This window comes from Heptranchias perlo, chromosome 21 (genome assembly GCF_035084215.1).
Source record: "Heptranchias perlo isolate sHepPer1 chromosome 21, sHepPer1.hap1, whole genome shotgun sequence".
NCBI lineage: Eukaryota > Metazoa > Chordata > Chondrichthyes > Hexanchiformes > Hexanchidae > Heptranchias > Heptranchias perlo.
In genome coordinates, this window is record NC_090345.1 from 31,048,439 (window position 1) to 31,064,602 (window position 16,164).

The 16,164-nt window shown below is 41.5% G+C and overlaps 1 protein-coding gene across 3 annotated transcripts in view; it reads left to right on the forward strand.

Moving 5' to 3' along the window:
- Positions 1 to 2,740: 2,740 nt before the first annotated feature.
- LOC137340315 (leucine-rich repeat-containing protein 27-like) overlaps positions 2,741 to 16,164 on the forward strand; it is a 57,439-nt gene continuing 44,015 nt past the window's right edge. For 2 of the 3 annotated variants that reach the window (XM_068002739.1, XM_068002740.1), the window contains exons 1-3: positions 2,743 to 2,981; positions 8,488 to 8,618; positions 13,212 to 13,270. In XM_068002739.1, coding sequence (XP_067858840.1) covers positions 2,811 to 2,981; positions 8,488 to 8,618; positions 13,212 to 13,270 — 361 coding nt within the window. In that variant the 5' untranslated portion in view covers positions 2,743 to 2,810. Of the gene's footprint in view, positions 2,982 to 8,487; positions 8,619 to 13,211; positions 13,271 to 16,164 lie in introns of all 3 variants that reach the window. The other variant, XM_068002741.1, reaches the window with a different exon arrangement.

The window sequence follows — 16,164 nt, forward strand, 5'->3', positions numbered from 1 at the left end:
AACTGTGTATCTCCTTAACCAATCAGATTGAAGGATTGTGAAATTAACAGCGCAAGCATGAGAAGGAAGTGTAAATTAGAGTGAGTGAATTCAATGTGAAATCAGATACAGAAAGGGAAATAAAGGGAGGGAAAGAAAGATTGGATTAAGAGAAAGAGAAAAAAGAGAGAAAGTAAAAGTAAAAAAAAAATTTTTCATTTTAAAAATCTCCAACATCAATTAAAACCTGAAGGAATGAGATTCCGTAATTGTAATAGTTAATTTTCAGTGCCAGAGAGGTTGACAAGCAGTAATTAACACTTATCACATCGTTTAAGGGGTACTTAGACTGAAATGGACAAGACTTAAATTTCTGTGGCGAGTTTAGTTTGTATCTACCGTGCAAATAAAGCAACTTCACGCCATTCAATGCATTTCAATGGTGAGGCAGACATAGAGATGCCGTTTTCACGAAGTTAATGGCTGAGCGGCGCAACTATCATGGACACATTTGGATATTTGATTTTAACTGTGTGTCTGCCCGCCGTTGTTGTAGCATTTGTGCATAAATAACAGTGAGTGCCATTAGCCTCACTGTTATTTTGATAGCAAAATCTGGGCCATTATTAACATCTAACACAAAATTTTGTTGCCTTTTCTTTGAAACAATTGTGGTGTATTACAGATAAGCCTTTTGATTTTAGGATTAGACCCAGTAATTACTCCAAAAGATGAATTCCAAGTTTAGGGTTAAACCAATAAGGCTTGAAAACATCAATGTCAGAATACTGTAGCCTTGATGTGACGATCCAGCTACTTTCTCTATTTGGCTCAGGGAGCACTTAATCATCTCTGTACCAACAAGCAGCACTGACATTGCCTGTGCCAAATTCAGATAGCTGAATGAAGTTTCTTGGAGGAGAAAGTGCTGAGTATGCAGCTAATGATGCACACCATTCCTTTTGATGTTAGATGCTTTGTGAAAGCTATTGTGTTTATTATTTATTTAAAGTAATTGTTTTGTTCCTTCCTAAATTTTTTGCTGATTAAAGCAAATTAAATTTGAAATTTTCTGATCATGAACATTCTATTTTATATTTAACTAAAAAAGCAGGTTTGTTCACAGTTTATTCCAACTGATTTTTGACCCAAATTCATGGAAAATCAAAATTGAGAATGAGATGGCCTAGTTACAGGCCCTAAAATACCATGGCCCCGAATTTATGCTTTGGGCGCAATCGGCAATTGGCTGCAAACTGCGCCCGAAAATTGTGCCAGCTGGGCTTTTTTGCGAGTTTCCACTTAAATGCGTCAACATAATCATAAAGGTAAAATCCTCCATGAATCAGCACAATCCGGCATCTTAACAGAGCGTAATCGTTTATTCTTTTTTTTGCAATAAAAAAAATTCATTGATGTATTTAAGAGCAGTAACCTGGTGCAGTTTTATTAATACAGCTGAAAATGGGTTTATCACAAAAAATAAGCATTTTTAATCAGTTGACCAGTCCTCCACCTGTGAGTAATCTGATTTTAAATCATTGAAAATGACTTTTAAAAACTATACTGAAGCATTTACTACTTTAATTGCTGTACACTGGTTAGTTTCTTGGTAAATCAAATATTTTTTAATGTTTAAAAATGTTTAAAACATGCCTACTAGTGTCTGTGCGCCTAAGAAAACAAGCTTAATTTTAAGACCCTCCTCAAACGACTGCAGATGGGCGCAATTGGCGGAAGCTCACCATCCTCGGTCAGGGGGCGTGGCCAGTTTTGTGGGCGGGGCCATCTGCTGCAGGTTTTCTTTGAGCCAGTGCAAAACATCACATAAATTTGAATTACGCTGGATGCAAATTGCGCCCAGGGTAAATCTAAATTCCGCAATGTTTTGCACTGATTCAGCCGGATTGCGCTGAAAAAGCCAGTGCAATCTAGCAGAAACTCAGGGCCCATATTTCAAAACACCTGTTTTTCTTTTATGGGATTAATTTTGCAATTTTTAGTTTGTAAGTTGGCGGTTGGTCTTTATTGAATTTGACACACAAAGAAGTGCATTTTAAAGAGCAACTGTCTTTATGAAATTATGTTTGAAACCCTTTTTTGTTCTGAGAGCAAGAGAAGAATTCAGAACCGCATGTCATTTTTGTCAAGTATAAGTGACCTGATTATGTGGTTCAATTTGATTTGTAACTTTTAAATTTATTTCTAAAACAAAATGTCAAACAATTTGTCACACACATTGTCCTTCAATAATATTCATAAAATAGGATATTTGGAAAGCGAGGTTTTTTGAGAAATACGTGACATACATTGCAAATTGTTTGCAGATTTTTTTTTAATACGAGACCTACAGAAACAGGGTGATTGCCCACAGAGAGAAGTGAAGTTTGACAGGTTGAAATTTAAATTATTTCCATCCACCACTCATCCAGTGAGATAAAATCCAAACAAGTGATACTTCAGAGGAAAATATTAGCATCCAATAATCATAGGTTAATAGGTCTGTAAATCACCAGTTTCCTCTCCAGAAAAATGCTGGAAATAACCAGTAGGTTTATCTGCATCTGTAAAAAGATACGTTAATATTCTGATTATGAACACAGGTCTGCATCTAAATTTTAGCCTCTTGTGTATTTCCAGCAGCTTCTGTTCTTTATTTCAGATTTCCAGATTCATTCTTCTCTCCAGAGTCAACACAACACATATTTCGCCTTCTGACGCCCGGTTTGTTGGTGGCGGCGACCCGTAGTGATGACACACGGCGCGTCGCCATGGCGACCTGGAGTGTTTGTTCGCGTGAAAAGGGCAGAGCCTGAGGCCCATTCGGTCAGATGGAGGAGAAGCAGCGCCCCGGCCCCGCGGGCGGGGAGGGGGAAGCGGCGGCGGACGGGGCACCGGCCGCACCAGACTCGCTTCCCTACCCCGCTTGTGAAATGATTGATTTAAGTGGAAGGGGATTGGACCAGCTGCCTGAGCACATCCTCCAAATGCCCGCCTTACAGGTAAAGCAGCGGCTGGAGCCCCGGAGAATGAGCTGCCTGTTTGTTTATTTTATTGACGCGTCTGCTGACAACCCGTTGGCAATAGCGCTTTTTTAAAACCCTAACACTGAGTTTAACCCAAACTAACACTAATCCTAACAATCCTTAACACTAATCCTAACAATCCTAACCAGCCCTAATAACACTAACACTAATCCTAACAATCCTTAACACTAATCCTAACAATCCTAACCAGCCCTAATAACATTAACACTAACCCTAACAATCCTTAACACTAATCCTAACTAGCCCTAACACTAACACTGACACTAACCTGAACCAGCCCTAGTAACACTAATACTAACACTAACCCTAACAATCCTAACATCAACCCTAACACTAATCCTAACAGTAACCCTAATCCTAACACTAACCTGAACCTTAACACTAACCCTAACACTAATCCTCTTCCTAACACTAATCCTACTCCTAGTCCCAATCCTAACACTAATCCTACTCCTAATCCCAATCCTAACACTAATCCTACTCCTAATCCCAATCCTAACACTAATCCTACTCCTAATCCCAATCCTAACACTAATCCTACTCCTAATCCCAATCCTAACACTAATCCTACTCCTAATCCCAATCCTAACACTAATCCTACTCCTAATCCCAATCCTAACACTAATCCTACTCCTAATCCCAATCCTAACACTAATCCGACTCCTAATCCCAATCCTAACACCAATCCTACTCCTAATCCTACTCCTAATCCCAATCCTAACACCAATCCTACTCCTAATCCCAATCCTAACACTAATCCTACTCCTAATCCCAATCCTAACACTAATCCTATTCCTAATCCCAATCCTACTCCTAATCCCAATCCTAACACTAATCCTACTGCTACTCCTAACATTAACCCTACTCCCAGCCCCGAACACCCTAACCCACGCGGTGCCAATAGTCATTGTGACGTAATCGACGAAGCAAGTCAGCCTCAATAGCTGCTCCGTTATTTTGTTTGCAGTGAGGTTTTAAAGTGCAGTCTCAAGGTTATTTTTATTTTAAATTGTTTTCCCTCCTTGTTTTTATATGAATAAAATAAATGAGAGATTGTTTTTGCAGAGAGTAATTATTTCTGAGATGTCTTCCGGCCACCGGAACGCATGCTCAAGGATTTGTTTCCCCACTGGGCTTTGTTACTTTTGGGTTTCAATGTCTTAAAAATCCATACAGCTTCTTTGTGGTGAGCAAACAGTTCTTCCTCCCCGATACCACAGTGGCATCCTGTTGTATTGTGCCTGCAGGCATGGAGCAAATAATCTATGGAGATTTAAGGATGAGATTTTGCCTAATTCAAATTGGATGAATTGAGGAATATGTTAAGACTTTGTATGAATTTTGAATATTAAGCATGACCAGGGACTGAGCTTATGAAAAAAATATTTGCACTTGCTCTAAAGGTCTTGCACATGTAGCAATATATGACCTAATAGAAGAACATGGATTATTAACTAATTAGCACTCATCAGAACCAGTGGAGTCAGAGGAAATATCTGGTCCCGGTTCCTAAAGGAGCATATTAATATTTTTTCCTTAGGCAAATCCATTTGTAGCATTGGTACTTTTTTTTATAAATAGCTTTTTTTTGTTTACCTTGCTGCATATTATACATCATTTAAGTGTTTTTGGCAGTCTTCAGCAATACAGGTGACGTAATACTGTTCTCAGTTTTTTAATACACATATCAAGTTGACACCTCTTTGGTAAACAGTTCCTTTCTGGCACTTAGAAATATATCCGAACAAAAAAAGTTACCAGTCAAAAGATACCTAGTACTGCATTCCATCCAAGCAGTTACTTATTGGTATTGACTCAAAATCCTGAATTAATGAAAAATGTATTGAAACACCACTGAGAAAGGCAAGAATGTTTAGAAAAGAGAACGATAAGGTAATCAAGAGGGTGGGAAAAAACCAATGGGCCATAATTTGCTGTGGCAGGGTATCTAACAGCATCTGCCATTAGTTAGACTTGACCTTGCCCGTTTAGGATTTTACATTTTTAGCGTGGCGAGTTGCTGAAAGTGCGAGCTGATACCGACGCAGCGATGTAAACAGGGCATCTGGGACCTTCGTGAACAGGGCAAGCAATAGGGTATCTCCTTAACCAATCAAATTGAGGGATTGTGAAGGAAGTGTAAATTAGAGTGGGTGAATTCAATGTCAAATCAGGTACAGAAAGAGAAATAGAGAGGGAAAGAAAGATTGGATTAAGAGAGAGAAAAAAAAATACAGAAATGAAAAGTAAAAAAAAATTAAATTTAAATAGTTTTTTTAAATCTCCAACAACAATTAATATCTGACGGAATAGTTAATTTTCAGCGTCAGAGGTTGACTGGCAGTAATTAACATTTCTCATGTCATTAAAAGGGCACTTAGACTGAAATGGACAAGACTTAACTTTCTGTGCCGAGTTTAGTTCGTATCTACTGCGCATATACAGCAACTTCACGCCATCCAATGCATTTCAATGGTGAGGTGAGATGCCGTTTTCGCCAAGCTTTTGTCACATTCACTTTTCAATATCCGCGTATCTGTCCCTTGCTGAAGTTGCTGTACCGTTTGTGCATAGATACCGGTGAGTGCCATTAGCCTCACCATTATTTTGACAGCAAATACTAGCCCAATGTCTTTGCTAAGTGGGTCTTTTTATATTGCAAATCAGTCAATAGCTTGTACAATCCAAGGTCAGCTCAAAGTGTATGATTCTGAGACGAGCTTAAAAAATGTAGACACATCTGTATCCAACAAGAGCTGCAGAATACCCAGCCTCTGACCTGCTCTTGTAGCCACAGTATTTATGTGGCTGGTCCAGTTAAGTTTCTGGTCAATGGTGACCCCCAGGATGTTGATGGTGGGGGATTCGGTGATGGTAATGCCATTGAATGTCAAGGGGAGGTGGTTAGATTCTCTCTTGTTGGAGATGGTCATTGCCTGGCACTTGTCTGGCACGAATGTTACTTGCCACTTATGAGCCCAAGCCTGGATATTGTCCAGGTTTTGCTGCATGCGGGCACGGACTGCTTCATTATCTGAGGGGTTGCGAATGGAACTGAACACTGTGCAATCATCAGCGAACATCCCCATTTCTGACCTTATGATGGAGGGAAGGTCGTTGATGAAGCAGCTGAAGATGGTTGGGCCTAGGACACTGCCCTGAGGAACTCCTGCAGCAATGTCCTGGGGCTGAGATGATTGGCCTCCAACAACCACGACCATCTTCCTCTGTGCTAGGTATGGCTCCAACCACTGGAGAGTTTTCCCCCTGATTCCCATTGACTTCAATTTTACTAGGGCTCCTTGGTGTCACACTCTATCAAATGCTGCCTTGATGTCGAGGGCAGTTACTCTCACCTCACCTCTGGAATTCAGCTCTTTTGTCCATGTTCGGACCAAGGCTGTAATGTGGTCTGGAGCCGAGTGGTCCTGGTGGAACCCAAACTGAGCATCGGTGAGTAGGCTATTGGTGAGTAAGTGTCGCTTGATAGCACTGTTGATGACACCTTCCATCACTTTGCTGATGATTGAGAGGAGGCTGATGGGACGATAATTGGCCGGATTGGATTTGTCCTGCTTTTTGTGGACAGGACATACCTGGGCAATTTTCCACGTCGTCTGGTAGATGCCAGTGTTGTCGCTGTACTGGAACAGTTTGGCTCGAGGCGCGGCTAGTTCTGGAGCACAAGACTTCAGCACTACAGCCGGTATGTTGTTGGGGCCCATAGCCTTTGCTGTATCCAGTGCACTCAGCCGTTCCTTGATATCACGTGGAGTGAATCGAATTGGCTGAAAACTGGCTTCTGTGATGGAGGGGATATCGGGAGGAGGCCGAGATGGATCATCTACTCGGCACTTCTGGCTGAAGATAGTTGCAAACGCTTCAGCCTTGTCTTTTGCACTTGCGTGCTGGATTCCGCCATCATTGAGGATGGGGATGTTTACAGAGCCTCCTCCTCCCATTAGTTGTTTAACTGTCCACCACCATTCATGACTGGATGTGGCAGGACTGCAGAGCTTTGATCTGATCCGTTGGTTGTGGAATCGCTTAGCTCTGTCTATAGCATATTGCTTCCGCTGTTTAGCATGCATGTAGTCCTCTGTTGTAGCTTTACTAGGTTGGCACCTCATTTTTAGGCTTGCTTGATGCTGCTCCTGGCATGCTCTTCTACACTTCTCATTGATCCCCTGACTTGTTGGTAATGGTCGAGTGAGGAATATGCCTGGCCATGAGGTTACAGATTGTGCTGGAATACAATTCTTCTGCTGCTGATGGCCCACAGCGCCTCATGGATGCTCAGTTTTGAGCTGCTAGATCTGTTCTGAATCTATCCCATTTAGCACGGTGATAGTGCACACAACACGTTGGATGGTGTCCTCAGTGCAAAGACGGGACTTAGTCTCCACGAGGACTGTGCGGTGGTCACTCCTACCAATATTGTCATGGACAGATGCATCTGCGACAGGTAGATTGGTGAGGACGAGGTCAAGTAGGTTTTTCCCTCGTGTTGGTTCGCTCACCACCTGCCGCAGGCCTATTCTGGCAGCTATGTCCTTTAGGACTCGGCCAGCTCGGTCAGTAATGGTGCTACCGAGCCACTCTTGGTGATAGACTTTGAAGTCCCCCAAAGTACATTCTGTGCCCTTGCTACCCTCAGTGCTTCCTCCAAGTGGTGCTCAACATGGAGCTGGACTGATTCATCAGCTGAGGGAGGGTGGTCGGTGGTAATCAGCAGGAGGTTTACTTGCCCATATTTGACCTGATGCCATGAGATATCCTGGGGTCTGGCGTCAATGTTGAGGACTCCCAGGGCCACTCCCTCCTGACTGCATATCACTGTACCACCACCTTTGATGGGTCTGTCCTGCCGGTGGGACAGGACATCCCCAGAGATGGTGATGGAAGAATCTGGGACGTTGGCTGAAAGTTATGATTCTGTGAGTATGGCTATGTCAGGCTGTTGCTTGATAGTCGGTGGGACAGCTCTCCCAATTTTGGCACAAGTCCCCAGATGTTAGTGAGGAGGACTTTGCAGGGTCGACTGGGCTTGGTTTGCCTTTGTCATGTCCGGTGCCTAGTGGTCTGATGCCGGGTGGTCCATGCGGTTTTATTCTTGTTATGACTTTTTTTAGCGAGATTTTACAACTGAGTGGCTTGCTAGGCCATTTCAGAGGGCAATTAATAATCAACCACATTGCTGTGGGTCTGGAGTCACATATAGGCCAGACCGGGTAAGGACGCAGGTTTCCTTCCCTAAAGGACATTAGTGAACCAGATGGGTTTTTACGACAATCCGGTAGTTTCATGGCTAGTGAATCTAATACATTTTATATTAAGATAGAAATTTGTAATTGTCAGACACCATAAATTGATGGTTTGATTTGTTTTCATATTGGTAATACAATAGTAAGCAGTCAATTGTCATATATGTCAGTCACTGAAATAACTTTTTTTCCAATAGAATTTATATCTGGAAGGAAATGCCATATCTGAACTTTCTGAGGACTTCTTTCATCAATTGCCGAAGCTTATCTGGTTGGATCTGCGGAACAATAAACTCACAAGTCTTCCTCTTTCAATTGGAGACCATAGGTTTGACATCAATTTTTCTTTGTTGTCTTAAAAATGTCTGTGTGCCTCTGTCTTTATTCTCTTTTGTACCATTTGTAACACTCGAGCAAAGATTTGCATTTAGAAGAATGAAAATGATTTGTTTTTGATGGGTTTTCTGTTTAGTTACCCATAAATATCTTGTAGGATTGTTGAGTGTGTACTATAAATGTCATTACAGTATAATCATCACAAGACCTATCTGGGTAGATTTCATCTGTATCACCTGGGCGGTTATCTGGTGGAGCAGATCGCCCTCCCTTTATAGAATCCGCCCAATTTTCAGATTCTAGCAAATGACTAAACAATCAACAAAGCAATGTTTACAGAATCGGCCTTGGATTTTAGGTCCCCATGTCATTTAGCCAGTGCATGCCGATTTTACTAAAGCCATATGATCACATTATACATGCAAAATTATTCTTGACGCATAGTAGTGGAATCAAAAAATTAAAACATAATGACAGAAAATGTTTCACTTCCAGTACATAGTGATTTACATTCCAGCATGCAGAGCCAAAGCTTTAATACTGGCACACACGGTGCATGTAGAAGAATGTTGTCAAAATCGGCAACTGACTGAATGTTGAAATACCTACACAGGTCTTTGAGATTGTGATTTTTATTGGTTTATTGGTTCACGATAATGACACTTATGCTGTATTGCTTGATCGGGAACAATGGATTATATAACTGATTGCAACAAATATCCTGTAACCTTGCAAAAATAATAATTCATGTGGTTACTAATTTACTTGATTTTGTAAATAATTAGTGCAAATAATATCTTTTCAGATTTTTATACATTTAGCACGGTGTATCAAAAGTGTTACAATAGTGGTTCTCACTTCTTGATTGCCCCCAGTGTTTCAAGAATAATTTTGTATTCATAACGATATCATATGGCTTAAGTGAAATTATATTCTACATGTTGGGTTCTTTAATTCGTCCAAAACTATCTTTATTTTGTTTTTACTATAAAATGGCAGGTTTTTTTTTACTACACGAGCCTTCATATTTACTTCTTTTAAATGTGTATACTTGATCTTAATGTTTGTTTTACACAAATGAATAAATCTGCTGATAATTTCCCCCTGGCTGAATGTCACCGAACAACACTATTTCAGTTTACACCACAGGACCAGTCAGTCTGAACATATGCTAACTCAGTTATAATCAATCAATCAGTCGTTCACTTACACCCACTAATTAGCTCCCAATTACCTGTTTGCCATACAGTTGCATCGTGTAAAAGGCTTAATTGACATAATTGCAGGGCAATTGGAAACTTCTCCTAAACGTCGCACATAAAGCAGAGTTCAACTCTCGTAAATAAAACTCTACGTGCAGCCAGAACATTTGTTTTTTTATATATAAAGGTGGAGTATTTTACATCCCCCAGATGCTTTACAGGAGATCAGAAAACACAATGCATGAAAGGGAATAAAAATGATGTGGGTCACTGTAGGCAGTGGAAGTGCATTGTATTAATTGACAGATGGATGCATGGTTTGAAGCTCACCTTCGGGTTGAACAGGATGCTGAGGTTTTGTTGACAGGTTCAGCCTAAGTAAGTACCTGGAAAATGGGATGGCACCGGTCGGTGCCTGAGATGCAAAGTTTCTGGTGAAAGCCAAACAGTATCTTGCCAGTGTTGACCTGGAGAAGGTTCTGGCTCATCCAGGAGTTGATGTTTGACAGAAGTCAGCTAGCATGATGTGGAGATGCGGTGATGGACTGGGGTTGACAATTGTAAACAATTTTACAACACCAAGTTATAGTCCAACAATTTTATTTTAAAATTCACAAGCTTTCGGAGGCTTCCTCCTTCCTCAGGTGAATGTCAAGAAAATCAGCTAGCATGGCAGCAATTATGAGAATAGTCTGTGGAACAGCATTGTGAGTTGGCTTTATGAAACTGCAGTATATTTGTTGTAATAATAATCCTGTATACTAACTGCCCCACTTTCCTATCTGTTAAGCTCTCATTTTAGGTCTGATTCCATTCCAAAACTCTGTCCCAACTAAGGCCGAATACCCCACCTACAATATGTTAATGACTCCAAGGTCAGAAGACCCATCAGGGTTAGGGGTGCAACTATATGATAGGTGAAAGTCCTGCCAACCCAAGTCTGCAAAAGTGGAAAGTCTAGGTTTTTTTTTTGTCTTGTGAATGAATTAAAGGAACCTCTACTCGCTATAACAAAATGAAAATACTTCATTTTATGTCACCAGCTCCTCCCTCCTCTCCTCTTTTTAGGCCTAGATTTTCCTCACATTTCCAACCTGTTTTTGGGCAGATTTGGGACAGCTGGTGAAGGGAAGTCAATCTGAGAATCATAGTGTCAATTCCCTGCCAGCAAAAACGCCTCTTCCAATTTTCATGGGAATGTGAAGTAGTCACCCGGCAAAATAACGGTCACTGCATGCAAATTATATTTAAATGGAGCTTCAAAGACCAACATTGCATAATTCTCGCTTGCAGTCTGTGGCTGCTTCCAGAAATGAACACCCCTATAAAAGAGACATTCAGAATTGCTAGGCAGCTGCTGAGAGGCAGAAGTGGAGTTAAAGGCCACCTCCAGAACTTACTTCTTAATTTGCTGCTGAAGTTCAATTGTGTTTCTCTGTTTCTGCCATCTCACCCTTGCTGATTCAGCATTGCTCCTGGTGCTTTGTTTATTTTTCTTTCATGTGACTCCAGCCCCATGCTGGGGGTGGGCAATAAATACTACCATGCCAGTGATGCTCATATCCGAAGAACAAATTTTAAAAAATTCATCAATGTGCAGCTGGTGTTTGTTGAGAAGCACTTCATTATGCATATGAATGATTATTAGCCAAGGAGCTGTCACAATTCTTTTATTTTAAGTCAGTCAGGTGAAAAGCAGGTGTCTGGATAACTGACTTGATGATCAAGACTGCCCTCTGCAGCAGTAACTCATCACACTACTTCAGATGCAGAAGATGCGTGTATAGCACATGTAATCATGGCACCACCAGGATTGTCATTCAGTAGAGATTCTGAAGGCACATTGCAGGTGCCTTGATAGATCTGGAGGCGTGCTCCACCGGAGTGCCACACAATTTTGCCATCTGCAAAGGATGGCTGATTAATGCCCCAGAGGAGAAAAAGGAAGATGCCAGAGTCAGCAGGCAGCCAAGGCCCTGATTGAGAAAGCGACTGAACAAGAGAACCATTTTCCAGCTATCAGGCATCTGCAGGCAGAGCTCATAAGGGACACCTTCAGCTAAATAACTGCCGTGCCTACTGCAAAACCAGTCCTGTCTTCATGGTCCCACTTTTTAACATATGTTGACATTGAGGTGGCACTTCTCTCAGACACACTTCCAGTCTAATTTTTGCCCTGCCCACAGGAACAAGGTTGCCCTTGTCAAAGTCACCAATGACATTCTCTGTGATTGCAGTGCTAACACACCATTCTCCTTGTCCTCCTCAACCTGGCTGTAGAATTTGACACAGTTGACCACTCCAATTCCTTCCAATCTCCCTCCTTTGTGGTCCAACCCATGGTACTGACCTCATTTGATTCCATCCCTATCTATGTGGCTCATACAACTCCTGCAATATTTCCTCCTCACATCCCCACATGATCACTTCAGGAGTGCCTCAAAGTTCTATAACTGCCCCTCTCCATATCCTTGTTTACATGCTGTCCCTCAGCAACATCATCTCAAGGTATAGGGTTAGCTTCTATTTTATGTTAGCGACACACAGACTTGCATCCCTGTTGTCACCCTAGACTCCACAACCACAACTGTGCTTGCCAACGTGGAGAAGCAAGAATTTTCTCCAACTCAGCATCAGCAAGACTGAAGCAATTATTTCTGGCTCCTTTCTAAAACTCTGCACTTAGCCCCTGAACCCTTCCCTGACTGCTTGTTCAGGCTGAACCTGACCGTGCATAACCACGGTGTCCTGATCTGAGCTTCAAACCCATAGGACCACCTACTTTTATCAACAAAACATTGCCCACCTTACCTCACCCCATGCCTCCATCCCTTCAACTTCTCCCAAGGCTGACCTCCTGAATTCCTTCCTATGTAAACTTCAGCAAGTCTAAAACTCCACCACCTGCATCCTATCCCGTACTAAATCCTGCTCCACTATCCCCTCTGTCCTTATCTACATCTACTGGCTTCAAGTCCCCAACATGTTAAATTTGAAATCCTTATCCTCATTTACAAATTCTCCAAGGCCTCTCCCCATCTTACACTTAGAACCTCCTCCAGCTGTACATGCTAATGTGCAACCTCTGTTCTACTAACTCTGGTGTCCTTTGCACCCCACATTTCCCTCCACTTCAACTTTTAGTGACAGAACCTTCAGCCTAAACATTTCCACCTTGCTACCTCTCTTCCCAGCTTCAAAAGCCCCCTTAAAATTTACTTCTTTGACCATGCCTTGGGTTACTCCCCTTCCTCTCTTACTGCTGTTCAGCATCCATTTTCACCATTGTAAAATGCTGTGGGACATTTTACTATGTTAAAGCCAGTATATAAATGCAGGTCGTTGCAATCACTATACTTTACGTTTTATTTTGTCTTTTACAGGTGTCTTAAAACATTGCTTCTTGAGGGGAATCCTATCCGAAAGCTGCCAGTGGAACTTGGTTAGTATGAAATTCTAATTCTATTAATTGGTTCAAGATTGTACTTTTATATCTGTTAATGCAGCAAAAACAAAACTTGACAATTTTTTAAAAAATCAAAAATAGTTACCCAAACCAGTCTGTTAGCGTGCCTCCTGTAATACTTCTAAACAATTTTGCTTTCCATAAAGGGTACCATGATTAGTTTCATTTTTTTTGCAGTTCACTGGTTACCTACTCATTGATGTATATAAAATTAAGTTCTCTTACCCTTCCCTTCTCTGTACCACAACCATTCCTCAGCTCAGAGGTTGTGCAGGCAGCCAGTTACCATGCCTTTGTAATACTGCGGTTTAACACTTCTCATGATAGTGACCCAAATTTTCCATTCTAATTGGTGAGAGTAGGCTGCTATGAAGGAGTTAATGTGCCGACAAAGGTTTATTATCTACTTTTTCATTTCTTTTTCTCCCTTTCTGTGGTGGATGCTTTTAGTCACCGACCTATGCTGTGTCTAGTCTAGCTAAGTCTGGAAATTTCAGGTGCAAACCTTTTGGTATCTCTCAGCAGCAAAGCACATTGGTAGACTAACACCCTATCCATTGGACCAACACCTCAATACGTCTGAGAGCGCTGGCACAACATGAGTTGTTGTATGTGTACTCTTGATTCCATTTTTCTTTTTGTATGAACTTTCCTACTTGTGGTTTAAAAAATAAAGAGCCTTAATCTTTACCTTAAAAGCAAAATGTCTCCAGATTGCCTTACAAACTGTCCAAATACATGGAAAACGACTAATAAAATTGTGGCCAGATATTGAAACAATAGAGATCTTCATTTTGAATAGAATTATGTGTCCTACTGTCGTCCTGGAAAATCTTTTGAGAGCCAGTACTCAACTCTTCCCCATAGTGATGTGACTGTATGCTCAGCAGAGTGGGAGATTGAATGTATTACACCTTTAAGCTCTTCCATCATCTCTCTCTACTGGACAGGATACAAGAAAAAGTCTATTATCTGATAAGTGCACCTTCTCTCCCCCGAGCACCAACCTCTCTTTCCATCTGTTTCAATCTTACCTGTCTTTATTTTTATCAGTAATAACACAAGTTGATCTTCCATGGTGCTGCTCACAAGGTAGGCTGGAGGCTAGTATATGGTTGTGATATTAAGCACGGTCCAATTTCAAACCAGGGAGTGGAGCACAATAGAGGAGAGGTCTGGGGAATGGATCACACCTGGGAGTGGAGCACAAGAGGCCAGTGGGCAGGGGATGGGGAGTGGAGCACAATGGGGTGGGGACTGGAGTGGGGAAGTGGTGTGATAGGAATGGGATGGGATGTGTTGCAGGTGTTGAGTGCAGCTCAGTGGGAAGGGGCTTGGGAGTGCAGTACATGGCAGCCAGGGAGTGGAGTGCAGCAGGGACAGGGAGTGGAGCACAGTGGGAGGTCTGGGATGCACAAACAATAGGGATCTGGAAAACAGCACAGCAAGTGAGGGGGTGGGGGTGGGGGTGGGGTGGGGTGGGGAGGCGAGCATGGGGGTAGAATGTAGAATTTTTTATATTGAGACTACTGGACCTTGAGAAAGTAGTGGTTTAGCTGTTTAATAGTGTCAAGGATTCAACAAACTATAATGTCAGTTGTTATGAGAAACACTTTCTTTCTGGAAATTATTTCCAATCAGAAGGCTGTATCAAAGGGGAAAAATATTGTTGATCCAGTCAGAAAGTCAGATGTGTCTTTGAAGTACCAGAATTTTTTAATGATTGTCAGGAAGACTGCCCACTTCAGAGTGCGTGACATAACTTCCTGTTTGTAAGGCACACCTCCACCTTGTCTCACGTCGGACTCTGTTACAGGTGACTGTCTTAATCTGCATTCTGGAAGTTGCAGTCTATCAAAGTGACACGTTGTGATACTGATGCATTCTGGGAGTCCACTAACTGGTTGAGCCCCTTCATTCTGACAAGATACACAATGTGAGCTGGGGAAGGCAGCAGAACTCAAGCCCCAGATGGAGGTGTCGCTCAGTGAAAGGGCAGCTTTTTGGAAGCACTTTAGACAGATTTTTGTGGCTGATTTTCTGGGTATTTTCCCCAGAATGACTCAATTTTTAATGTTTTTATAATAATATTTTTCTTATCTGTATCAAGTGGACTTTTAGGAAAGCAAGATGATTGTTCATAACACTGGGGGGAAAATTTCCAGGCATTTGGTTGGTTTCATGTGAATTGCTGGTTTCTGATTAGTAGTGATGAATTTTCCTATTTGTCTGATGACAGTCAGATATTTGAGCAAATGAGCATAGATAATGGAATAGATAAGCAATTATTAAATTGTGACAGATGATACTACAGTCACATTTAAGATGAATGTGCTGGGCTCATTTTTAAATTATATAGATAGATGGTCATTACTGCTCTGATCTTATCTTTTTTGCTCCTCCTAAGCTCTGAATACACCATGTTTCTTCCTATCTTCACCTGTACTGTTCAAATCAAGACTCCTTGCTTTGTCTTCTATGCTTATTCATTCTTTCTTGGGACACCTCAAGACTCCTTGCCTCTTGCAGTTTTTCTTTCCTCCTAGAATCCACAGGCTTTTAAACCCCAAACTTAGAATCACCAAACCACTACTTCATTTATTTCATCTTCTGTTATAATTTTTTTAACCTTACTGGTGTTCTATATTATGGACCATATTATACTGGTTTCTCAATTAAAAAATAAATGGCAAAATAAGGAAGCAGATGCACCCGCTGAAAACAGGCAAGCACATCAGCAGTTCATTCGAATTGGGGTCCTATAGGACTCCAATGCAATTTTCAGATACCAAAAGGTGGAGCATGCGTGACATATGCTCCACACATTGGTACTTTGAATTGAGCAGTTCTTAAAGTGAATGCTGCAGGCT